Below are 27,109 nucleotides of genomic sequence, written 5' to 3'. Positions count from 1 at the left end.
ATTTTCTGCAGTGATTGTACCAGTCCCATTACGCAGAACATCATTCTTGCCATTTTTTTCATGTTCCTCAAGAAAGTATATGCAAATCTTGGCTAAATTTATAAACTTTGCAAAATGGTTAAATGTTTGTTTTCTTGCAGGTTGTTCTGTCAAAATTTGTGAGGCAGATGGGAGATATGCTGCCCCTATCTCTCTATCTGCCCTACCTTAAGATGCTACGTGGACTGGCCAATGGACCACATTGTGCACACTACTGCTTTAATCTACTCAAGGTCAATGGCAGCAGTCATGGTAAGCTTGGTCCGCAATATTGAGTGTTGGATAAATGAGAGGCCTGATGGGAAATGAGTTGGGAAAACATCAAGAATGTGCCTGATATGCCACACTGAACAACAGTGTGATGTGAAGGTGAATTGGATACAGAAAACTGTGCTTTTCCCACATTCTTGAACAAACTCAGTGCCAAGAGTGGTACAACATCCTCTAAACTCTGAAAATGTTTCCATCATACCAATTTATCATCAATATTTGATTTTATTTGTTAGCTGGTACATAGTCCTTTCTGTTGATTCATCATTGTGTAGCTCATATTTTGTTTAGAGCCAAGTAACTTTGCCTTGTTTTAATCTCTATCGAAGTTTTTCCATCTCTGTCATTTGTCTAATCTGATACAAAATCTATCCTTCTACATTTTGAATCATAATGTCGCCTTTGCACTCCAGCAGTATTCTTATCTAAGGAAGATTAAGCACTGCAGTTTTCACCCTTTTTCAAGATCTAGAACTGTAGTCTTCTGAACCAGATGACTTCTATTTGATAAACCTGGAAGTTGGAGGCCTATTATTCTAATGTTATTAGTAAAAAAAAAATGGTAGAGACAAATTTGTTCTCACCTGGAAAAGTATGGGTTAATAATGGATGACCAGTGATGGTTATTTTGTAATGAATCATCAATGTTAGTGAGTTTTTTGCTGAACTTACTGGTGAGGATGGGAGAAGTTAGAATTTATATGGATTTCCAAAAGGCAGTTGATCATGTACTTGTGAAAGTGAAAACTTTTAATGTTCAGATATTAAAGCTGAATGATACACGAGTCAGAAAATAATGATTTTTTTTTTAAAAAAAAGCTTGTTCTTATTGGTTGAAATTGTGCGGTTAGATCTTCCAGCATCTGACTGACCAGGTAATATATACCATGCTCCCTTTCCACCCTCTGGGGCTTAAATTTCCACACTCCCTTTCACGCGCTAGGGCCCTGGTTCCTCCTTCCTTTCTCAACTTGTCTGGTGACCAGAAAATGAATTCCAATTCGATGAACTGAAGGGTTGTTGAGGTTCTAATAGAAATAGCATATGGTAATTCTGCCCTTCCAGCACCACATGTGGCAGATACATCGTATCTTTAGTTTAAGTATCTTTAGTTTAAAAAAAATATTAATTTAGACATATGTCATGGTAACAGGCCATTTCAGCCCACGAGTCCATGCTACCCAATTTACACCCTGCACCCCAGTACATTTCAAATGGTGGGGGGAAACCTGATCCCACAGGGAAAACCCACGCAGACACAGGGAGAACGTACAAACTCCTTACAAACAGCACAGGATTTGAACACTCGTCCTGATCGCTGGTGCTGTAAAGGTGTTGTACGCCAACCGTGCCGCCCCAAGAACTTCTAACAAATGGTGTTCTTGAAGGGGCCAAATTTCCCGTGTTATTGAAAAAAGACTAAATTTGATGAATTATTGAAAGAGTGAACTTAGCTAAATTGAGCTTCTCCCTGTGCCGTTTCATTCACTGATCATACATATAATGTTCAAAGTTCCCGATTGAAACTAGAGCAACAGGAATATGGCTGAATAATCTGTTACCATCCACTTTATAAGATTACAGGTAATGGTCTTTCTGGGGTGAAGTCCACAGGAATAAATGCAGCTCTGAGCCACACATCAAAAATTTCAAGTTGATGGGAGGATAAAATAAAAATAGGTCTAACATCTTGGGTAGTTTTTATTGACTTGTAGTCTGTTGTTTCCTGTAGTGGAGAATATCCAGGTAGTTGGAGGAAATCCAGTGTCTTGGGAACATTTCTTCCATTCGTTGATGTTGTACCACGAGCATTTACGGAGAGACATCCCAAGCACCGACACCATACAGTACAGGCACATGCCGTTGAGGGGCATAACACAGCGCGAGATGGACGGCCTCATTGCCTTCCTCCAACTTACTGCCACCATCATCAATTGGGTAAAGTATTGGACGTGCTCCATGAAACCAGCTCCAAAAATATTTTCAGTGGAAATCTTGTCCCTTTATTACTTTGTGGAGAGGTGTTGTCTTGTGAATTTTAGCCCACATTCATCTCTGTTCAATAACTAACCTCATGTCATGGGATGTGGAGGTCCAAGTTTCTTCTCAGGGCAGGACGGTTAGCATAGTGGTTTAGTGCAATGCTGTAACAGTGCCCGTGACCGGGATTTGAATCCCAGGAGTTTGTGTGTTCTTCCCATGTCTGCATGGGTTTCCTCTGGGTGCTCCGGTTTCTTCTCACCCTTCAAAACGTACCAGGGTTGTAGTTAATTTGGGTGTAATTGGGCAGCACGGTCTTACGGGCTGAAAGGGCCTGTAACTGTGCTGTATGTCTTTAATTTAAATTTCAACCCTGCTGACTATTCTGAACAAGATCGAAGAGATTTGGGTTTAAAATGGATCCTTCCTAATCGGTTTGGCTCAAGTTCTCTGGATGAATTAGCCAAGCCATCCTGGGAGATTCACCATATTTCATTGGTGTCTCCTTTTCCCAGCACAATGTAGATGAACAACACAGTTATTCATGTACCAGCCAGAGAAAGTAATGAAATGGAAAGCTGTGATTGCTGCTTAGCTGAGTTTTTCTTTCCTGTTATCTAAACTTTCTTTCACTCATTAATGTAGCTTTTGTTTTTCTTTATGATCAATAAATTTAACTCTGCTTGGTTTTCAATCTGCCTCTTTTTGAACAAAAATCAAATTTGCACTTAGTTATTAGGCTGGATCCTATGTACATCAAGATTCACTTCCAGATGACAAAGCTGTTTTGTAGTCAACTATTTGCTCCAAGTTTGAGAGGATCTACTGGTCACTCACTGATTGAGTGGGCCTCTGAATGTTACCCACTCATGGCACTACTGGGTAGAGGGGCACATACTTCATGCAAGGCCGATGATGCCGAGAATTAATGTTGTTCTGCTTTCATCTGAATGACGAAGGGGATAAAAGTCAGTAGTCAAACTGCAGAAAAAACCAAAGTGAAATTATCCTGTATAACGTGATTGACTTTAATAAATTATGTTAATGAATTGAACAAAACTGACAATAACTCTCAATGCAAATAGTTGAGTTATTCACTGAGGACCTTCACCTTTGTTTCAGTTTCAACTGTGCTTTTACAATACAGAGTACTGATAAAAATTTTGAAACACTGTAGGTTCATGGTCTTACTGGTCTATTAGATATGCAGTCTGCAGCAAAGATGTGCAGAATCTAAAGCAAGTCATCACATTTACTTCAGTATTGGATGCTTCTGTGTTCACTTAGTGGACAAGTCTGATACCAAATATGCTGATGAGAAGGTACCAGGTTGATCTCTACTGATTTAGCAGTAATTAGCCCTTTCACACTTGCAAGTGATCTCAGGTATTAACTGCCAATTGGCCTTTAAAGTGAAAGCAAATTCAGCTCGACGCCAGCATTGCGATCAGGCAAGTGTGAAAAGATTAAAATGAAGGTATCAACTTTGCCATGGGAAAGTCGCAGTGGGGGAGAGAGAGAGAGGAAATAAATAGCAATAGCGGACAATTTTTAAACTGTGGGGAAACTGGTAGTGCTATAGTGCACAATTTATAAAGACCATGGGGAAAAAAGCAATGGCGGACCTGACTTCCCAGAATGCTGTGTGGCAGAGAAATCTCTCCATGCATGCAGCCGGGCATATAGCCCTTTCTCTGCTGCATGAAATTCTGGGAGGGCAGGTCCGCCATCACTTTTTCCCACGGTATTTATAAATTGTATGCGAAAGTGCTATCAAGTTTCCCATGCTGTTTAAATTGAGTGCTATAGCACTACCAACTTTCCCCAACTGTTTAAAATTGTCTGCTATTGCTATTTTTTGCTAGCACTTTCCCATGGTCCCTTATAAAGGTTTCTATAGGTCGGCACAACAATGATGGAGTTTAGAAGGATGAGGGGAGACATGATTGAGGTATTTAGGATTATCAAAGGGCTTGACAAGGTGAAATCAGAGTACTGTTCCCAATGATGGGAGAGACTAGGACCAGAGGGTATATTTCAAGAATACAGGAAAGGCCATTTAAGACAGAAATGAGGAGAATTTTTTTTTACCCTGAGAGTTGTGGATCTGTGGAATGCATTGCCACAGAGGGTTGTGGGGGCAAATTCGCTGGATAGATTTAAGAGAGAGTTGGATAAGGCTCTTGTGGGCAGGGTAGTTGAGGGTTATGGGGATAAGGCTGATCAAGGGGCCAATTGGCCTACTCCAGCACCTATTGTCTATTGTCTAACAGGGTCTGAAGTGTTCCTACTGTGCAGGACATAAAGTTTAATTATGTTATAATTAGGCAAGATTAATTTTGTTCAAATATAAGATCATAATACATTGATCAGGATTTAGGGCACATCACTCCATGTGTCATGACGTCACCGGTAGAAAGTAGAACAGTCCTAACCCCGGGGATGGCTCCCTGCAAGTGTGAAAGTGTTCAATGTCCCAGTTAGGTGTGGTCAAGTGTCCCATTCCTATCCCCAGACACTGAATGGCTGATTTAGTGGGATGCAAGTGTGAAAGGGGCTTTAGATGTCTCGTTGGCCTGGTTGAAAGAAACACTTAGCAAACTGAATCGGGGGGGGTCGCATCTGTGTCCACATGTCTGTCTGTTCTCATGGCCTGAGGCAGGGTTAAGCTGTGGTGCAAGCTATAAATTCATACGATCAGCCAGTCTTCCCTCCTGCTCACTGCTTTATACTGCTCACTGTTCTAGTTTCTCTTATACTGTCAGTCCTGATGAAGGCTTATGACCCAAAGTTTTGATGTTCCCTTTGCCTTCATGGACTCTGCTTGACCCATTGAGTATCTCCAGCAGTTTATTTTTGCTCTATGCTGGAGTTAATTTGCAATGGCCAGTTAACCTACCAATCCATACGTTTTCAGGATGTGGAAGGAAACTAGAGCACCGGAGAACACATAGAGGACATTAAAGTTGCACACAGGTGGCGCCTCTACTAGCAACACCCCTTCCCTCTCCAATACTACGGATGTACACTTGTCACAACATTGCTTATGCCTGCAAATCTGTGCCCTGATAAGAGTCTAGTGGTATCATGAGAAGGCAAAGCAGAAACTTTTCAATGCTTATGTTCACGAATTTTATCTTCCAGAGTGAAAATGCCCGTCTGGCTCTGTGTGAACACCCACAGTGGACACCTATCGTAGTTATGCTGGGCTTAATCCAGTGCAGTATTCCACCTGTATTAAAGGCTGATATACTGAAGGCCTTGGCAGCATTTGGCAAATCACCAGAGGTTGCTGCTTCCCTTTGGCAATCTTTGGAATATACACAAGTAGGTAAAACTAAATGCATTTTCAAATATGTTGTGGTCTTGAATGGAAATAAAATAATAGTGAAATGAAAATATTCAGGAAAAATGCCTCCTGCTTTTAAAGCCAATTCAGTGAGAGCAGTACTGGACATACCGTGATGTTCTTACTTCCCTTCAACATGTGTAGCTCATGTGAGAGACCTGTGAGGAATACTTTTGCTGCTGGAAAACAGCTCGATTGGGCTGAAGGGGTCTGGGAATCAACATTGATAAACTGGGAAATCTGAGCCAAGCAAGACTCAACACGACTTCTCCACTCATTTCTCTTGGTCTTTCCCAAGAAATTTGTGACATCAGTTGTGGACATTTTTTTTCAGTTCAAGAGAAACATAAAGGACTGTAGATACTGGAATGCCTGAACAAGCAAGGAAAGGCTGGAGGGACTCAGCAGGTTATGCCACATCCATTAGAGAGAAATGGTCAGTCAACATTTCAGGTTGGGATTAGGGTCTTGTCTTGAAACATTGACTGACTGTTTCTCTCTGTGGATGCGGCCTGATCTGCTGACTTCCACCACCTTCTCATGGTTTATCTTCAGCACAACCCATCTTTACTACCTTTTAATAATAATTGAATAATAATTATTTAATAATAATTTTCAATCATTTTTTTAAAAATTAGTTAACCCTCATCTCTATATGGTTCCACTGTTTCCATCTCTTTACCTTCTCCAGCTCTTACCTTTCTCTGTAACACCCCCCCCCCCCCCCACCCACCCATCCACCTCTTGGCCCTCTCAGATTCTTTCTCCTCCCCCCCCCCCACTTCCCCTCCTTGCATATACAAAATACCTCCCCCCTTTTCTTTAGTCTTGATGATGGGTCCCCACCCAAAATGTTGACTGGCCATTTCTACTCACAGATGCCAAGTCCCTCCAGCAGCTTTATTGTTTGCTGAAGATTTCCATCATCTGCAGTTTTTGTATTTCTCTCTTTTTCAAAATTTCAAGCATGTTATTTTTATCTCTCAGATTTTGCAGACTGTTAGAAGTCCGAATCAGAGGCAAGATACTGGAATTGAGGTAAGATTTTACTTAAAAGGATCGTTAAAGAGCAGGTGACTGACGCAATCATATATATGTGACTGAAACTTCAAAGACTTCTAGTGTGGATACTCAGAGTTATTGGTTGGCATCGTGCCCTCAACGGAAGAGAAAATCCATCGGCTGAAGTGATCAAATGCATAAGAATTCAATTATCCATGAATGAGATAAGAATTTGTGTACCTTGTCAACTTTTCTCATCTAACATGATAGTGCAAATGCAGGAAATAATTTACTAGTCCATCAGAGTGTTTGGGGTATCTGTGAAATTGTGTAAAAGTCACTCTGAATGAACAGCATCTTTGGGCTGCCTCTTTCTGCAGATATTTCAGTGCTTGATTCATATGTTGACCACATACATTTGTTTATATCATCATCGTAATTCTTCAATAATAATTTGACCTATATAACACCTAAAGTAAAGGAACTGTCAAAGGTTATCCAACCCCTTTTGAGTGTGTGGTGGGAAATCGATGAGGACTGAAGTGCAGTAACTTGGATCTTCATGCTTGCCAACAAAAAAAAGAAATTTAATAATCCTAAAATAAACAAGTCAATATGGGAAATCAAATGGAGCAGCTAATTTTGATTACAAAGATCGTGGTCGTGTTATTTCTAAATTTGATTCTGCTCATTGGCCTTCATGTTTCATTCTGCATAAATGTGGAATCATCAATGTCTGTAATGACATCCTGACATGGCAGGTCCCATCATTTAAATTTGGCTCTGGTCCCTGCAATAAATTCATTTCCTCCCCTCTCATCTCAATAAAGCTCTCCAGGATTGTTGCAGTTTTCCAGTTCTAATGTGGATTCTTACCTGATTTTAGTTACTCTACTTTTGGAAGTTCTTGGCTGCACCACCTCTACATCTCTCATTCTTCAAGATTTTTCGCCCCCTTGTAATAAAAAATAGGTCATCTGTCCTAAATTTCAGATCATGCAAATCATTTATTTAATAAAACTTCTGATTGTCTTGTGACATGATATGTTAAAGGACTAATTGGCGTTAAGTGGATGAGCTCCCCCACTGACAGTAATTAAGAATATAAAACGGAATATCTTAATTTATATTTAAAGTGCACAACAATGATCATCAGTCAAAAATCTTTGCAACATCACACAGAAAAGTAAGGTCATCCATTTTCCCTAAAAATCAGTTTGGAGGTTTTGCTTGGCTTTAGTAAAATGTGCAACCTCCCTTGAGGTTGTTGGGATAGGCTGTTTTTCACTAGTCAACACAAAGCAAAATTATTATTACTGGCCTGCTCCTGAAGCCCATTAAAAATATACATTCCAATCAGTTAATATGCACAGCTCCAAATCTAGGAAAAAGTTGAGCATCCTTCTAGATGTGTGAATTGTATTTTATTGTTAGGGTTTGATTAACGGCTCATGCATTTCTGTTACATCAAAATCACACGGTGCTATCTGTAAGATGATTTATTTCTGAAGGCAGAATTCTGCCCCAGACAGTATTCTTTGAAGTAATAGGGTGTTTTATACATTTTTATCCTGGAGTATTTTCATACTCTGAATTATATCCCACGTGACCCATTCTGAATCATTGCAAATTGCTAAACAGCTTGTGATCAATAGCCAAGGATAGAGAGCGCAATTTCATTTCATAGAGTGCGTTTCTATGTTAATCGTCAGCCCCAGTGTATTTTTAACTCTTTATTTTTTATGATTTGACTGTATCTATTTAATATTCTTGATTTACTCATTTTGACAGGTAATGCGTATGTTTGCCACATGATGGATCCAATTCTATTTTCATCAGTATTAAATTACATGTCTGAATGATACTTATTTCAACACTGGGATTTCAGTTTGATCACATGATCCATGTTCTACCTGAATGTAGGAAATGTAAAAGTACATTCAGGGCTTGTCGGGAGCACAAAATGTTTAGATAGGAATGGTGGTTAACTCTGAGTGCATGGAAAACCTTGGCTGGAGTCTCTACACAGTCGCCTTTGCAGGCCAGACAATTTCTGCCTTCCACTTGTGCATTAAAGCAGAGATGTCAGAGATGAGCAGGAGGTTGGATGTTTACACATCTGTCCTCCAGCTCTCCAGTGAACAGATGCGATTAAAATACAAATCATACCTGGCACAGTTATTGCAAATTGTTCACTTGAGCAGCTTTGCCAACCTTGATTAAAAATGGAACTCACTTTATTTTGCTTTATTTTATTCATTCATTTTGAGTAGTTTAAGGTATTTAATTTGTTTTCCATTTTCAATTACTTGTATTTCTTTGTTTATGAATGCCTGGCACCTCCTGGGGTGGCTGTGGCAGCCAGCCAGTCCTCGAGGTGGATTGAAAGTGCAGAGCTCACGAGGTAAGTGTGCCTGTGGGAAAAGCATGATTGGCTGGCTAGGTCATGCAGATGCGGTCGTGTACTCTTCAAACAATATCTCTTGTGGGAAGACAGGAATTTTGTTCTGTGAATAGCACTAACCTAATCTCGACATTAAGTGTCCGATTTGTTTTGCCTGTCTTACTAAGTCTATCTTGTGTTTCTTGTTTTAATTTATGGGCAAATTTGGATTGGGTTCCCACTATCTGCATGCACAGCCAGGGTCCTCTGCATAAGTTAGCTTGAGGAATGAGAAACGAACTCCCACGCTTCCTGTTTTGACTTGGTCTCCTCCAGGCATGGCTGGAGCCTTTTTTTTTTTTAACTCCTACTATAGATGTATGGCCTCTCCACTGATCTTGTCTGCTTTCTGGTCAAAGATTCTAATTGAACTGGACTGTTCAAAATTGTGTTATTTTATTTGACCATCAAGTTATTAAATTTTGAGCTGAACTTTCAATTCCAAGTCCTGTCCATTGCCAAAATTGTTATTTCCGCCTCTGCTTTTGCATGGGCAGTTCACATTAGCCTAACTTCCATGTGCATAGACTCAGCCTAACTGTGTTGATTAGGTTTAGGTTAGCTGACCATTTTAATTCAAACACTTACATTGTCGTTAGGATGGACTTGTACTGTGTCCCCCCCCCCCCAGCTCAGTACTTTTCCCAATCACACTCCACCTTATTTCATCAGAACCTTGCAGCAAGCACTGAACTTCTCTGTGGTGTTCTTTGAATCAGACCGACACCACTCCAGGTAGTATTTAATGAAGTGCACCGCCAGCCGGAAACTTGGCTGGCTAACAGCATCTGTCATTAGGGTCAAGCTGGATCCACCATTGAGGGAATTCAAAAATTATAAGTACATGAATAATATGTGTGACATTATCATTATGTATGAAACATTTCATAGTGTTGGTTTGTAATGCTGTGCGAAGATTGGATTTTAACTTGATACCTGTAGCTTGAACTGGTGAGGAGTTGAGAAGTTCTACTTTGTGAATTATTAAGATCTGATTTAGATTACCTGAAATGATGCAGGAAGTTCTTTTAACAGGAAACTTGGTTGAAAAGGGAATCGCTGAACTGTGGGAAGAAAACTGGATGTGGGCGCCATTGAATAGATCTCACAGAGCCAGTGGAGACAGAACAGCACAAATGACTGACTTCCTTATTATTGACTGATTAAGGGCGTGATTTCAGATGATTTTTTTCTCGGTTTTCCTCAGGTGGAGCTGAATGAAATTGAATCTCGCAGTGAAGAGTATCCCCTCACCAGATCATTTTGCCACCTAATAAGCACATTGGTCGAAAGCTCTTTTCCTACTAACCTTGGAGCAGGACTCCGTCCTCCAGGATTTGATCCATATCTTCAGTTCCTCAGAGACTCTGTATTTCTCCGGTTTCCTACAAGAGCATACAGGAGAGCTGCTGAGAAGGTAAGAAGTAGTTTCATACTTGTGGAAGCAAAGCTGAATGCTTTATTTTGTCTAAGATCTTCCTTTAAGCTCAGCCTTGTGTAGCTATGAATCTGCTTCATGATGTAAAAGTTGAAGATGTAGGAAATACTTGGCAGGATAGGGAATGAAAGATAATTGACCTGAAATGTTAGCTGTAAGCTTCTCTACACTGTACAGATGTTGCTTGGGCTGCTGAGAGCATTTTCTGCTCTTATTTTAGTTTTCCAAACTCCTCAATATTTACACAGAAATGCTGAAGAAGCTCAGCATTCTTTATGTAGCAAAAATAAAGATACATTACCAACATTTCAGGCCTGAACTCTATTATCAAGGTATGAGCTAAAAGCAGGCAGGTGTCTGAATAAAATGGTAGGGGAGAGGGGCAGGGATAGGAAGAAAGGGTCACAGGCAAGGGATCATAGGTGGATAGGGATGGGTGGACATTAGTGGGGGGGGGAAGCTGTGAAGTGATGGGGGAGGGGATAGCACTGAATGGAGAGGGTTTTGGGGGAATCAAGGGTTGGGGAGGCCAGAGGATGGAGGTGACATAAAGGATCTCCGGCGGGGGGGAGGAATCAGAGGGGAGTTAGGGAGAGATGAGAGGATCTGAGGGCTGGAGGTGGGGAAAAAAGAGAGTTGATAAGAGTACATGAGGGATGAGTGGGGAGAGGTGTGGAGGGGGGGTAGAGAAGGGTAAGGGGTGGGATGGGGAATGAGGCAGTGGGATCCAGCAGCAGAAGAATCTAAGGTGTCAGCCTTGTGGAGGCTGAAGTTAGTTCAAGAACTGGTGTTGGAGTCGGCAAGGATGCCAAAACGGGGTTGGTTGGGACTAGGGTACGTACCTGTCACCTGCTGAGGAAAAGGTGGCTGGAGCATGTGGGGGGCCGGGACCAGGATCAGCATCAGAGGGGACAGAAGCTCAGGCCTTTATCTCCTCAATACTTTGAATTAGTCATTAGTGTCTGTGAGATAAATCTGATTGTTGATGTGTGATTTTCCACAGTGGGAGGTGGCTGAGGTGGCGCTCGAGGTTTTCTACAAACTACTGAGAGATTATGAGCCCCGAACAGATGATTTTGCAGACCAAATGGTTGAGCTTCAAGGTAAGTGATAGAATTAAGAGGATTCCCAATATTGACTGTAGTTCAATGATCAAACCTCAATGCCACAAGGAATGTAGTTTATTAATGTTTGTGCCGTAGGATTTCTTCAAACTTAGAACACAGAACAATACTGCACAGTACAGGCCCTTCGGTCCTCGATGTGCCAACCCATTATATTCCTTCCAAAAAAAACTTCATGCAAGTTATTCTTAAACCTGTTAAATGTAAACTTTGAATTATAAATCCTTCCCCCCCCCCCTGCTTGTTAATTTGACTTGTGTTGATTCAAATGCAAGTGTCTGTATTCGGGAAAAATAGCTCACAGACTAGTGCATCTTAAAGATTAAAACACTTTCCATTCTACTTCATCAGCACTCTGCAGCAAGCTCTGTTCTGTACTGACGTGACACTCTTTCTTTTGTAGGCTACTGATGGTGCCGTTCTTTGAGAGAGAATGCTACTATGCCAGTTAGTATTAATAAAGTGCACCGCAAACTTGGCCAGTTAACTTAGTACCTGTCGTTGGGGTCAAGCTGGAATCCAGCTTTCAAGGAGTAACAGCAGGGCATTTCAGAAATAGTAAGACAATAATGCAGAGGTTGTTGATTTTATGAAATATGTTTTTGACGTATTTCCTCGAGTCCTTTGAAGATGTAACCCACATGGTAAATTAAGGGGAACAAGTAGGTGTCTTGTATTTGGACTCCCAATATGCATTTGATAGGTCCCACAGAATAGATTAGTGCATAAGATGAGACCACATTTGTTTGGGCTGTTGTATCTTGACATGGATAGCGGACATAACTAGCAAAACGGAAAACTATGAGAAATGGTTCGTGAACCCAATATTTAGTGATATACCACAGGGATCAGTGCTAGCATCAAAGAGCACCTCCTCAAGACACTGGACCCATTTCAGTTCGCCTGCAAACGGAACCGTTCCACTGATGATGCTATAGCCTTGTCCTTCCACTCCACCCTGTCTCACCTGGAGAACAATACCTGGAGACTGCAGTTCATTGACTTAATATGATGATATCCCAGAGGCTCATGGAGTGACTGTCCTCGCTGGGACTCAACACCCCTCTGTGTAACTGCATTTTGGACTTTCTCATAGAAAGATCACAGTCTGGCAGCAGAGAATCAATAACAATCACATGGAGCACCTCAGAGCTGAACGTTCGCACTGCTGACTCGTGACTCCAATGTCAGATCAAGCTCCAACAGAATCTTCGGTTTGCAGTCGTTGCCCTAATCAGCAACAATTATGATTTGCATGACAGAGAAAAGGTGGAAATTGTTGTGAAATGGAGTGAGACTAACAACTGGAGTCTCAACGTCGACAAGATTATTGTGGACTTCAGGAGAACCCTCCTTTTGTTTAAGATTCTCAGGAGGGGTTAGGGTTCGAGGTGGGGCGATGTAGAACAATGAGACTAAGTTTCAGAATAAGGTAAACTGGCTGAGATTAAAAATTCATTCAGATATTTGCGAATCTTTAGAATTCTCTATCTTAGAGAGCTGTGAAAGCAGACTATTTGAATATTGCAGACGTTTATGCCACAAGGAATTGTTGCATGAGAAGAGCATGAGTAGGTGATATGGAGGCCAAGATCGAACCAATCATACCTAGCCTACTCGTGCCCCTGTGTCTTGTTTGTACCAGAAGCTAAGTGGGATAGTTCAAAACTTTTTTTTCCATACAGAATCCTTGCAGCCAGTTGAATTAAAGCCATAATAAGATACCAGCCCAGCTGTTGGAGACATCCATTGAAACTTCCTTCCGGTCAGGGCTTGCTGGAGGAATTGGTGCAACTATTAAGTGAGGTCTCTTGGAACAAAGTTGCCCAAATTTGTGCAACCCATAGCATTAAGTAATTTTGTCTGTGCCTTTGGGTATATCTTAAAATTATTCTCACCATTTACATGATACAGACGTGTTATATCTATCTCCAAAATGTGCTTTTCTGTGAACCTTAGGAGAACTGGTGGTTGCATACAAGTCTCCAGGATACAACCTGATGTTTCACTTGCTGAATGATTCTCCACTGTTGATTCTTTGCCTGAGCCTGTTAGAGGAAGGAGTTAAACTGCTAGACACCTGTGCACCATTTCCAGGTAAGCAAAGAGGAAGACTTTGTGGTACTGCTATGATTCAATAGAGATTTTATGTTGACGTATTTAACAGTTGTGCTGTGAGAATTTAACTCTGGTGACAAAAAAAGGCTTAACTACGTGCATGGTACCTCCCTTCACCCAGGTTTGTTGAATATTTTCACCTCCTTTCAGTCATTGTTGGCAATAATACAAAACTTGAATTCATCTATCTCAGGTTTTCTTGTAATCATCAAATTTGAGGCTGCCTTGTCTCATTGTAACTTTTCCTGTTTTATTTTTAAAATATTTATTCATACTGGGTCATTTGTGATTCATCATTGCAATCTCAATTTATTTAACAAACAGGAAGTTTGTCCTCTATACTATTCAGTGTATTTTATCTTTTTTCAATATTTTGAGAAAAAAATTAGTCACAAAGAATGAAAAACAAAAGGAAATACTGGATTTACCCAGCCTTTTATCTCTTAATTGATCTACTCTGAGCCATTCAGGGCAATATTGTTGTGAATTAGAAATTAATCTTTGAACTTAATCGCTGCTTTCTGGCAGAGCTATGAAGGGCCAGTAGTTGCATTACTATCTGTTCTTTGGCTTGGCTTCGCGGACGAAGATTTATGGAGGGGGTAAAAAAGTCCACGTCAGCTGCAGGCTCGTTTGTGGCTGACAAGTCCGATGCGGGACAGGCAGACACGATTGCAGCGGTTGCAGGGGAAAATTGGTTGGTTGGGGTTGGGTGTTGGGTTTTTCCTCCTTTGCCTTTTGTCAGTGAGGTGGGCTCTGCGGTCTTCTTCAAAGGAGGTTGCTGCCCGCCAAATTGTGAGGCGCCAAGATGCACGGTTTGAGGCGTTATCAGCCCACTGGCGGTGGTCAATGTGGCAGGCACCAAGAGATTTCTTTAGGCAGTCCTTGTACCTTTTCTTTGGTGCACCTCTGTCACGGTGGCCAGTGGAGAGCTCGCCATATAACACGATCTTGGGAAGGCGATGGTCCTCCATTCTGGAGACGTGACCCATCCAGCGCAGCTGGATCTTCAGCAGCGTGGACTCGATGCTGTCGACCTCTGCCATCTCGAGTACTTCGACGTTAGGGATGTAAGCGCTCCAATGGATGTTGAGGATGGAGCGGAGACAACGCTGGTGGAAGCGTTCTAGGAGCCGTAGGTGGTGCCGGTAGAGGACCCATGATTCGGAGCCGAACAGGAGTGTGGGTATGACAATGGCTCTGTATACGCTTATCTTTGTGAGGTTTTTCAGTTGGTTGTTTTTCCAGACTCTTTTGTGTAGTCTTCCAAAGGCGCTATTTGCCTTGGCGAGTCTGTTGTCTATCTCATTGTCGATCCTTGCATCTGATGAAATGGTGCAGCCGAGATAGGTAAACTGGTTGACCGTTTTGAGTTTTGTGTGCTATAAATACAACATGGTGGCTCACTCCTAACACAGAGCTTCAGAAAGAATTTCAGTTGCAAGGTTCGTGGAGCAGCATGAGAGTTTTCCCTGAGCAACACCTAACTGAAACTGTTATTGTTAGTTTTAGCTCAACGTTCCCTATTGATATGTCGCAGTTTGTCGCAGCTGCCAGTGCCAGTATTGAGCCCAATGAGTCTTAAAATTGGCTATTAAATAAATGGATGCTACTGGAGAATGAAGTGGAGCAATGCTTTCCTGGGATGAAGAGAGCTTGAACAATTCGGTGGAAGAAGTGTCTTTTGGGACTACAGACCCTCATGACTATAGTCAGATGTTCATGGCTGCAGATGCCTTGAGGTCTTTGTAAAGACATGGGTGCAGTCTCCAAATTCCTGCGACTGCTCTTTTTAATTTCTGAAGGAAAGTTTTCACTTGTTAAGTAAGATGTCTTCGTTGGATAAGTTAACCTCATTGGGTAAACCTAATGCTTCAGTGACAAGCAAAATATGAAATGCTGCAGAAGTCAGAAGCCTGGATTGATGCTGAGGCAGAGAAGATTTGAATGATCATGATTCTGACCTCCAAGGGCCGGGTGTTCCATGCTTGGTTGTGTTTGAGTTTGCACAAAATTGCACCTTGTCGGAGCCATTCTAATTTTTGTGTTAACCTTTGGAATAATAAATGAGATTGGTAAAGATGCCTGTTCATTGAGTAAATGGGAACTTCAGTTTATTGAGTAGTAAGATTGAAAATCTCACTGGATAAGAATTTTTCTGCATTGTACTTCTTGCCAGATATTTTGCACGGAAATGAAGGTACACAGTTGAATTGTTTGACTTGTACCAAGTTACTTGGAAATGTGCTCAACATCGCTCTGCTCTGGGTAGCAGCTTCCAGCTGGCCCATCATCATTCTACTTGGTTTTGTGTGAGCAAACTACTAGTCAAAAGTCAAGCTCATTTTTACCAAAGTGAATGCCATGACCAATCATGTGCAAGTGAAAGTGTGTTGATGTTGCACTGGGCACTCCCAGTGGTCATCTTTGCATCATCGTGCATTGCAAGGTTCCATAGCAGTGACACGCATTGGAATTGAAACCTCAAAGTAACAACAGTGAAATAATCTCAGGCGAACGAGGAGCCTGTCATGTATTTAATTGATTTAAGTAAGATTTGTAGGAATGCCCTGTCGACATCTCCCCCCCATGCTACTGTCTATGCTTTAACTAACATCCTTTTTGAAAAATATAACTCGAAAAAATGTAATTTCTTTTGCAAGTTGCACTGTGGCTCTTGGCATGGGGTGTGGGGGTTTAGTTGACAAATGCACATTTGCTAAGATTGTCTCCTTTGCTCTCTCCCCATGGCAATCTGTATGCAGTTATGTCCATCATTTCTTGAGATTTGTGTGTTAAACCTGATCTTTTGTGAGTGCTGCAGAAGGAGCTAAGGGAAGACACATCTCAATGACATTTCATCTGTCAGAACACGGGCTGTCTGCGATGCCATTGGGAAATATCCAGTTGTCACAACAGACACAAAGTCACCTAAAATTGATTGATAATGATGTTTATTAAAATAAAACTTGACAGTCGGTCACACAACAGCATGTAAACAGAACATCTTTTGACGTGAAAATCGTGATTATACCGTTTTCCCAATCTTGGTGGATCTGTTCAGTAACACTAAATGACTCGGTTCATTTTGGTGACATGAAAAAGAGATGACATTCAGTTTTCAGTCAGAGATGTCCATAAGAATACAGCACGCAGCTCCTGCCTGTGGCTTAATCTGTACTGTTTCACACTCGTATTGCACCTTTAGCTTTGGCTCAAATTTCTGAAACCAGCAAGACACTAAACCAGAAACTGCGAAGCAAATCCACTCATCAAATCCAATTGTATTTTTCTCTATGTGTTTTGTCAATAATTTAAATTCAGTTTGCATGTGAAAGATATATTAATGCACCAAGTATTCATCAAGGATTGATTGAGTTGATAACCTTACCAATCCCTCCCAACTGTCTCGTTCCTCTTCCCTGGACCCCACAACATGCCTTCTTGAACCTAGGAATACCCGCACAATGCAAAGTTATTAACCAAAGGCTTTGTTTTGAAAATGCTTCAGGTAAAAAGCACCTGGAAAAGGCAGTGGAATATGCTTTGGGTCTTTTGGAGCTCGCCTTGCAGAAAGAAAATCAGTTTATGGATTGGCTGAGAGAGAGCCACTCTTCCATCATAGCCACACCCCTTGAGCAGCTTCTACAGGGCATCAACCCACGCACTAAAAAGGCTGACCACGTTGTCAACATTGCCCGGTAAGTAGAAGGTGGGTGCCACTTCCTGTAAATTTCACATGTGGCAAAATTGTTAACTGGGAGATCACCTCCAAATAATAGAGGAGGGCAATAGGCTCATTCACAAGTGTGGCTCATTGAGCTCTTCAGAAAAACCCATTCCCCTTTTCCCACATGCTGTCAAGTTTAATGCTGCATTGTTTTAAATTTAAATTTTTAAAAAATTAGACAAAACTGCACCAGTTCAGCCCGATGAGTCCGGGCTGCCCGTTTTACACCCCATTAACCTACACTCCGGTACATTTTTGAAGGGAGGGAGGAACCTGGAGCCCCCAGAGAAAACCGACGTAGACATGGGGAGAACGTACAGTGCTGGATTTGAGCCCAGGTCCAGTCCTGGTTGCTGGCACTGTAAAGGCGATGCAAACCGTCCCATCCTTTTAAAAGCCAAGAAATAGAAGGGCACTCTAGCCTTGGTGCCTGCTCTACTGTTCATTAAGATCTGGTTGAACCTTTTACTTCTGCTGCACTTACATACCATGATTTTGGGTAGGTAATGGCAGAGATTCACTGCCCTTAGTCATTATTTAGTCCTGAATGGCTAACCTGCTTATTTTGACATTGTGACCCCCTGGTTGTAGACATACAGCCAGGGTAAAACCAGTTCTGTATCTAGCCATAAAGATTTTGCACATTTCAATGTGATCACCTCTCATTGTTACTTGTACACAAATTCTTTCTCAGTAAAGGCAAAAAATAATGAATCATCTTCTGAATTACTTTTTGAATCCTGCACATTAACTTTCAATGATTTGTGTCCAATAAATAATATCCCCAGGATTCTCCAAATGATTTGTGTCCAATAATATACCCAGGCTTCTCCGATCGATTTGTGTCCAATAATATACCCAGGCTTCTCCGAACGATTTGTTTCCGATAATATACCCAGGCTTCTCCGATCGATTTGTTTCCGATGATATACCAAGGCTTCTCCGATCGATTTGTTTCCGATGATATCCCCAGGCTTCTCCGAACGATTTGTTTCCGATAATATACCCAGGCTTCTCCGAATGATTTGTGTCCAATAATATACCCAGGCTTCTCCGAACGATTTGTGTCCAATAATATACCCAGGCTTCTCCGATCGATTTGTTTCCGATAATATACCCAGGCTTCTCCGAACGATTTGTTTCCGATAATATACCCAGGCTTCTCCGAACGATTTGTTTCCGATAATATACCCAGGCCTCTCCGAACGATTTGTTTCCGATAATGTACCCAGGCTTCTCCGATCGATTTGTTTCCGATAATATACCCAGGCTTCTCCGAACGATTTGTTTCCGATAATATACCCAGGCTTCTCCGAACGATTTGTTTCCGATAATATACCCAGGCTTCTCCGAACGATTTGTTTCCGATAATATACCCAGGCTTCTCCGAACGATTTGTTTCCGATAATATACCCAGGCTTCTCCGAACGATTTGTTTCCGATAATATACCCAGGCTTCTCCGAACGATTTGTTTCCGATAATATACCCAGGCTTCTCCGAACGATTTGTTTCCGATAATATACCCAGGCTTCTCCGATCGATTTGTTTCCGATAATATACCCAGGCTTCTCCGATCGATTTGTTTCCGATAATATACCCAGGCTTCTCCGATCGATTTGTTTCCGATAATATACCCAGGCTTCTCCGATCGATTTGTTTCCGATAATATACCCAGGCTTCTCCGATCGATTTGTTTCCGATAATATACCCAGGCTTCTCCGATCGATTTGTTTCCGATAATATACCCAGGCTTCTCCGAACGATTTGTTTCCGATAATATACCCAGGCTTCTCCGAACGATTTGTGTCCGATGATATACCCAGGCTTCTCCGAACGATTTGTTTCCGATAATATACCCAGGCTTCTCCGATCGATTTGTTTCCGATAATATACCCAGGCTTCTCCGATCGATTTGTTTCCGATGATATACCCAGGCTTCTCCGAACGATTAACACCAACACCTTTCAGTTTCTTACCAAAATGGATGGGCTCATATCTTTGCACATTACCTGCCAAAGTTACCTTGTTTCCTCTATTTGACCCTTTGACTTCTCTATTAAGTGTACTGCTATATTCCTTATTCTCCTCAAAGGGTTTGCTTGATTCGAGCTGCTTTTATCTGTCATGCACCTCCTTTTTTCTGATGGGAGCCTCAATATCCCTCATTAACCAGTGTTATCTAAACTGCCCACTTGCGAAATGTCCCTTTACTTTCAAACAGCCTTTCCCAAACCACCTTTCCAAGTTCCTGTCCAATCCCATCAAAACTAGCCTTGCCCTAATTTGGGGTTAGTCCTATCTTTGCCTCCCTCTCTTCTCCCTCCTTCAGTCGGGCAGTAGATACATGATCTTGAAAGCACAAACCTACAGATTCAAGGACAGTTTCTTTCCTGTTGTTATCAAACTCTTATCAAACTCTCGCTGGCATTGATTATGCTATTGCGCTGGTTTTAACCATTCTCTCTACCTTGCTGTCTGATTCTGTGCCTTCCCCTAAACACTACACTTCTAACATTGTAACACGTCTCCTTACACTGTTGCTATATGAGTTGTCTTGCTTAGACTGCATGCAATACAAAGTTTTATTTAACTGCATCTGAGTATAGGTAACAATGAACAATTCAATTCTCAAGAAGATAATCCATTCTAAACTCCAGTTGCAGCTCATAATGAAGTACCTTAGCCCTTGTAGCTTTCTCGTAAATCTCTATCTGCAACCATTACCAAGGTCTGAACATTCTTCCTGAACTCTGTTGAGTAGAATCAGCTCCAATGCCCTGGCTACCATGTCATAGCTTTAATTATGGGATGATTAGATATTTGTTAAGTAATAGCTTAACTTTTTTACCATTTTCCCATTTTACAAGTCCATCTCTTTCGATTGGTATCCTTTTCACTGCTACATTTCTGAGTTGGATATCATCTGCAGAACTCTGAAATGATCCCATGTATCCAAACCTCCAAGTATATAACTATTATTTGTTTGATACTTTAATGCAATTTGGTTTGTTTACAGAGTTCTCGACATTCTTCTCACCTTTTGCTCTTGCTCCTTGGGATCATTGGATTTTAAAAACCTGCTTTCCCTTTTTTGTAATGCTGAAAACCACTGTCTTCAGTAGCTGTTCTTGCGATCAAACTCTGTTCCAACATCAAAACTGAATCAGAACTAATTAAGAGCCCTGAGACTGTTTTGAATTTGTGCTGTCAAGTACACCAAAGACTGCTTTGTTAAAATCGGCCGGATAACACAGATATGTGTTGGAATGATTTTAGCAAGGAAATTCTGGGGAATAAATTTGATGTCTTCTCAACTGCATCTCCTGTTCCACAGCTACCTCTGCCATGGGAGTACCAACCCTGATCTAGCTTTTGAAAGTGCTAAGATTCTTTGCTATATCTCACGCTATCCAAACATCCAGGTGAAACTTGTGGGTGACTTTACTCAGGACCAGGTAAGTTGTTTCACAACCCAAGGCACTTTGAACAGGGATATCGAATTGCTTTTGATTTAAAACTTGTTTCATCTGTAAATAGCTGTTGGAGAGGTTAAGTGCTCCATAGCAGCCATTCTCAACTGGGGTCATACGACTACAATAGATAGGCAAGAAGATACCAGAAGATTTCATATTTAAATGGGAACAGAGATTACATTCTGGAGACAGGGATACACCACTGTTGAAGCATCTGATTAATGCATGGAATAAAATAAATAGCAAAATGGGAATGAGGAATTTTGGGTTCATTAAAATGCCTTTGATTCAAAATAGACATACAATTTACTATGAATAATCAACTTTTTAATATTTGGTTCTCTAAAGGAATTTGAAATACAGCAGATTGTTATGAAGGATGAAACTTAATGTAATTTGATGAATTAAAAATTAAATATGGGATACAAAATAACATTATATTTTGTTATACCAAATAAAAGTATATTTATGAAATTAATTGGGTCCAACAATGTTATTGCCTGAAAGAAGCAATAGATCTATTAAGAAATTTAAATCTGCTATGAATATATTACTGCAAAAGGGGACTTTGAAGCAGGCAATCCATGGATCTAGACAGAGATGGGAAATGGATTTAAATATAAGTATTGTGGAGAAAAATGGGCAGGAATTCTGTTAGGACAGTGTGACAAGTACAAGAAATGTTAGTTAGGCAGTACAGTATAACCTTTTACATCAATTGTACCTTACTCCACAAAAATTAAATAGATTCAAATTAGATTTATCAGACAAATGTTTTAGGTGTAATCAAGAGATAGGTACCTTTTTCCTTACTCCACAAAAATTAAATAGATTAAAATTAGATTTATCAGACAAATGTTTTAGGTGTAATCAAGAGATAGGTACCTTTTTGCATTTCATGTGCTCATGTTCAAAATTGAGGCCATTTTGGATAGAATTAGGAAAATTTCTAGAAGAAGTTACAGGAGTTAAATTTCTTCAACATCCAATGCTTTTCTTATTGGGTAATATCTTGGCAATAAGGCCAAAAGTGAAATTGAATTTTTTCCAAAAGGAATTTGTGAAAATTGTATTAGCAGTCGCAACAAAATGTATAGCAGTGACATGGAAATCAGAGTCCCATTTAGGAATGGAAAGATAGCATGCAGAAATGTATAGTTGTATACCTCTTGAGAAAATTACATATAACTTAAGGAATAAGTATGATACTTTTTTGAAAAGTAATTCCTTGGGATAAATAAATGATGATATTGAAAAGGAAAAGTTGTGTGAATAGTGATGATATTTTGGTCACCAGGTTTGTTCTTTTTTCTTAGCTTTTTGGTATTTTTATTTCTATCTTTTTCTTCCTTTTGGTTTTTCTTTCTTGGGGATTATTATTTGGGGGAGAGGGGGTTGGTGGGATTTATTGGGGTATAACATGTAGCATGTATAATTGATTTGAAATATATGAATATTATTTTCTGTATTTGGATATTAATACATGAACAGACTTTAAATAAAATATATTTTTTAAAAAGCCAGTGGCACATCAACTTGGAAGTAATTCTAAGATTTGTAGTTCAAAATGGGCAGCCCTGGATGTTACCTAGTTCCAGATTGTAACTAGAGAAAACAGCTAATGTGCAAATGATCTAATGATCAGTACCAGCTCATTTTCAGTCAGTGTAAAAAGCTCCACAGTATGGGAACATTGTAATTATTGTGCTCTGTGTGGATGTCTCCACCCTGCGCACGATCCCCAAGATTGTTCCCCTCTGAATTACCTTTGTTTTTATTTAGACTGCCAGTGAAATGTTGATGGGGGGTTTTGTGGAGTGTTTGGACAGTGAAGGTGCTGAGGAAATGATTCAGCCAGAAGATGGTAGGTACTAAGAGGAATGGATGTTTAGAGTAAAAATCGTTGAATGGATTAATAACTGTATGTTATGAAACTGAACAAATCTCCTGCAAACAGTTCAAAATTAATATTGGAATTAGCAAACTAATTTTCTCTGGAAAATGTCATTTCAATCTGTCAACTCCTGAGGTTCTAAATTTCTAAATAAATGGAAGTTAAGAAAGTAATTACAATATTGGACTTTTTGCAAGAGTATTTATCCATATTATACTTCTGTAATGCTTTGGTTAGACCGCACTTGAGTACCATGTAGGCCGGGTCTCCATTCTCAAGGAAGTAATTTAAAGGCATAAGATCAATTCCAGTGGGAGAAGAATGAGTGGAATGTACCTTTACTCTTGGAATTTAGAAGAAGTATTCTGATGGGCTTGCAGGGTAGATGGTGTAGATATTTCCTTTGTTTGGGATATATCCTTTGTGGGAGCCATTGTCTCAGGGTTGGCCACTTATGATGGAGGTAAGCAGGAAAAGTTTCTCAACGTTCAGAATCCTTGGAAAATTCGACTTGCATGGGCTCAAGATGTTGTTGTTGCATATATTCAAGAATAAGATCTCGCCCCTAAAATTGAAGCGCAGCTCAAAAAATAGGGCAGAAGTTGATTTTCATTCCAAGGGCAGTGGTACCAGTTGTGGGGAAAGTAGGGTATGAACTGCTAGATTGACCAATAGGAAAGATTGGATAATTTCAGCTTGTGTCTTGTATGTTTGCAGGAGTGAGAGGGATAATTGATTGAAATGTTTAAGATCCTACAGAGTCTTGACAGGTTGATGTGAAAAAGAATGTTTCCTTTTGTGGGAGCATCAAGAACTAAAGGTCACCATTTAAGATTATTCCTCCAATCAAAAGTGCTGTCTGATTGCCTCCAGCTATTTCTGTTTATATTTTGTACATGTCTGGCAAATCCCTCATTGACCATTCTGATTTGGGTTTTTTTTTTAAAACCTCTGTGTATCTTCATTCTCACAACAAATTATTTCATTGAATTCACGTTTCTCATTACAGCTAATTTTCCAGAGAAAAAGTGCAACTTGGTCAGGCATAACATAAAGATTCATATCCTGAATTTGCTGATAAATTCCTTGGAACTGAAAGCACCCAACTTGGCATTCTACTTGTTGGGTTATGAGGTCCGGAAACCAGTGAATGCTACCAATCTGCAAGATCCAGGTAACTTAAATTTAGTGTTGTTCACACACTTCAGCCTGCTCTATGCTCTGCAAAGAAGCAGAATTTCCTCTCTTGTACCATCTGCCATTGACATTGGCATTGTTGCTTTTTGCTTGGTTCGAGGCCATCTGCTGCACAAGATTTGGTACAAAATAGTTGTACGTGGTAACCTGTGACATAATGCATCACAGCATTAGTTCCTTGTGTAATCTTGTCACACATCTTTGCATGTTCTTCCACTTCCTCCTTTGCATCACTCATGCACCTGCACCACCCCACTGTCCTGATGTAATTTGAACGAACAAAACATTTGTAGACAGTCAGAGTCTGCTGAGATTTTGTCTAACTCAATTTTTTTTAAAATATAAATAAGGAGTCCTTGGTTGTCCACGAACCTGCCTTCACTCCATTTTGAATATTCTTGAGAAGGGCACTAAAGGAAGAAATGGACCCCTTGTTATCAAGGAGTCCCCACATCTGGCTGAGCTTTGCTATCAGGTAGGAAGGTCATTTTGCTCTCCTATTTGAGTGGATGCTTGCATCTATTTAAGTTCAATCTACAGAATTCCTGTTTTTTAAAAATCTTTATTTGTATCTGCTTCCAAATGAAATGGGCTTCAGCCTCGACTTAAAACTGCAATGAAGTTCCTATTTTATTCATTCATGGAACCTCTCTGAACAAGTTGGCATTTGTCACTTTGCCTAAGTGCCTCTAAGCTAAATACTTTGGCAGGCTATTCAGAAAGTAGTTGATAGGTAACCACATTGTAGTGTCATATTGCTGGAGGCAGATTTAATTCAGACCTGGTAAGGTTAGCAGTGATCCTTCCCCGAAGGACATTAATGAACCAGATGTGCTTATCCAACAATCCAGTAGTTTAACGGTCACTATTGCTAAAACTAGCTTTTTTATTCCAGAGAATTTGTAATTACTTGAAATTAAATTTCCCTTTTGCCATAATGGGATGCCAACTTGTTTCTCCAAATCAGTGACTCAGGCCTTTGGAGAATATTGAGAGATTTTTGAAAATAATTGGATTAAAGGATAATGGGTCATTGCAGATAAATAGAATTGAGTTACAGAACTGCCATAATTTAATTGAATAGTTGGGCAGATTAAAGAGGGGTGAATGGCCAACCATTTTTTTGTTCCAGTATATTTTAATTGCCTCCAGTGTTAGTGATAGAATTGCCCTTGGCACTCAGATGAGAGAAGGGATCATGAATTGGAATTTTGCATTAAAATCTGTGTGGGTCTTAGTTCTGAAAAGTCCTTCACTACGCATAGATGTTCGATATGGACAAGAATTGACTCATTATTTAAACCCAACCCACATGTTCTAATATCTAAAAACAGAAAATGCCAGAAACATTTATTAGGTTAGGCAACAACCATGGAAAAAGAAATTCTTTAAACCATATGAGATCAGATAGAAAATTGGGTAGAGTGGAGGCAGATGGAATTTAATCCAGACAAGTGTGAGTTGTCTAATACTGCAGGACGTATGGAGGGAACAAGTGGGACTTTGGATCATTGATATATAGAAGAACCTGGAGTGAAAATTCATAACTCCCTGAAAATGATGACATAGATGAATAAGTAGTGGTGAAGGCATTTGGCTTACTTGCTTTCACAAGCACAGGTATTGAGTATAAGAATGAGCCTGACTGGCCTATTGATTTATATGTGATATTTACAAATCTTTGCCTTGAATAACTTTCTTTGGTGTAGATTCCGAAGATTCATTACCCTCTAGGTGAAGAAATTTCTTCATGGATCTGAATGGCTGATCCCTTATGTTGAGACAGTGACTGTGGTACTAGACAAACTAGCTATATGTAAACAAAAATACATGCATTATGTCAAGCCAAGCCCAAGAAGAATTTTGTATGTTTCAATGAGGACCTCTTCTTCCCAGCTCTGGAGAGTGTAAACCTAAGTTCACTCAATCTCTCCACATAGAACATACTTGTGAAGTATTGGATAAACTTGGTGAGTCAATCAGAGACTTTGCATCAGGACTCGGGTGCTATTTAACATGCCATGTTCTCCAGCAGTTTATTTTTAGCTCCAGATTCTATCAGTCTCTTGTGTCTCCATTATCCCTGCTTTTGTATAAGTATAGGGCATTGATTAAGGCCACCACAGGGAGGCTGATCTGCAGAATTCTATCCAATACACTGTGCCTGCTGCAGGAAGAGTGGAGCAATGAGGAATGAGACCTTTAAAGCTTTCTTCAGTGCACTGGATTCCATCAATTCAAATCTAAACAATATGTAGTTCTTCCTTGTCTCTTATTTATTTTCTAGGTGATTTACCAGTTGTGCGCTTACTCTGATACCTCTGGTCCAACCATGCGATACTTGAGAACCAGCCAGGATTTTCTCTTTTCTCAACTCCAACACCTACCCTTTGCAGTTAAAGGTAAATGAATGTGCCTGGAACTTGTCCTTTTTCTCTCTCATGTCACTAAATGCTCCTCATTCCACTCCTTCTTTCTCCCTCTTTTTAATCCTTATCTCTCATTCCTTCTGTTCAATTTTGATTCAAGGATAGATTTTTATTTTCAGCCATTCCGAAATGTAATGGTTTCACAGTTTTTGTATTAAGTGAGAATGTGTGTGTGTGTGTGTGAAAATGGATAACTTTTCTGTTGAAAGTTGAAAGAATTCCTCTCTGCAGGCCATGAGATCTCAGCCTTGAACCAGATGTCCTGGCTGATGAAGACTGCTGGGATTGAACTGCGTGTGACATCTCTGAATCGACAACGTTCTCACACACAGCGCCTGCTCCATCTGCTTCTCGATGACGTGCCAATGCGTTCCTACACCAGTAAGTATTCTTGAGATCCTTGGTATCATAAAAATTATATGGCACAGAAGGCCTTAATTTAGCTCATCATGCCTGTACCAGCTCTTTACAATAGTCGTATCATGTCATGACCGCAGACTCCTTGAAAGCCCTGTGTATTTTTATCCTTTTCATTATTATTTTTGAAAGATGACGATTGAATATTATTCCAGTGCTCTCACTTACAGTGAACAAAAAAATTCCCTTTATTTTTCCATATTTT

General features: G+C 40.3%; 1 protein-coding gene across 3 annotated transcripts in view; it reads left to right on the top strand.

Moving 5' to 3' along the window:
* The window catches only part of nup205 (nucleoporin 205), a 105,808-nt gene that overhangs the window by 30,740 nt on the left and 47,959 nt on the right, over nucleotides 1–27,109 (top strand). For all 3 annotated transcript variants that reach the window (XR_011346533.1, XM_069903194.1, XM_069903195.1), the window contains 14 exons: nucleotides 141–291; nucleotides 2,042–2,247; nucleotides 5,434–5,616; nucleotides 6,626–6,676; nucleotides 10,291–10,500; nucleotides 11,525–11,624; nucleotides 13,605–13,742; nucleotides 17,275–17,464; nucleotides 20,829–20,949; nucleotides 22,750–22,831; nucleotides 23,871–24,035; nucleotides 24,409–24,533; nucleotides 26,346–26,460; nucleotides 26,719–26,868. Coding sequence is in view for 2 of the 3 variants with exons in the window: in XM_069903194.1 (XP_069759295.1) it covers nucleotides 141–291; nucleotides 2,042–2,247; nucleotides 5,434–5,616; nucleotides 6,626–6,676; nucleotides 10,291–10,500; nucleotides 11,525–11,624; nucleotides 13,605–13,742; nucleotides 17,275–17,464; nucleotides 20,829–20,949; nucleotides 22,750–22,831; nucleotides 23,871–24,035; nucleotides 24,409–24,533; nucleotides 26,346–26,460; nucleotides 26,719–26,868 (1,987 nt within the window). In the remaining variant the exon portion in view is untranslated. The remainder of the gene's footprint in view (nucleotides 1–140; nucleotides 292–2,041; nucleotides 2,248–5,433; nucleotides 5,617–6,625; nucleotides 6,677–10,290; nucleotides 10,501–11,524; nucleotides 11,625–13,604; nucleotides 13,743–17,274; nucleotides 17,465–20,828; nucleotides 20,950–22,749; nucleotides 22,832–23,870; nucleotides 24,036–24,408; nucleotides 24,534–26,345; nucleotides 26,461–26,718; nucleotides 26,869–27,109) is intronic.

The sequence above is a fragment of the Narcine bancroftii genome, chromosome 11 (genome assembly GCF_036971445.1).
Source record: "Narcine bancroftii isolate sNarBan1 chromosome 11, sNarBan1.hap1, whole genome shotgun sequence".
In the NCBI taxonomy this organism is placed as follows: domain Eukaryota; kingdom Metazoa; phylum Chordata; class Chondrichthyes; order Torpediniformes; family Narcinidae; genus Narcine; species Narcine bancroftii.
The sequence above is the reverse complement of the archived record's forward strand: the minus strand, read 5'-3'. Positions and strand labels throughout refer to the sequence as shown.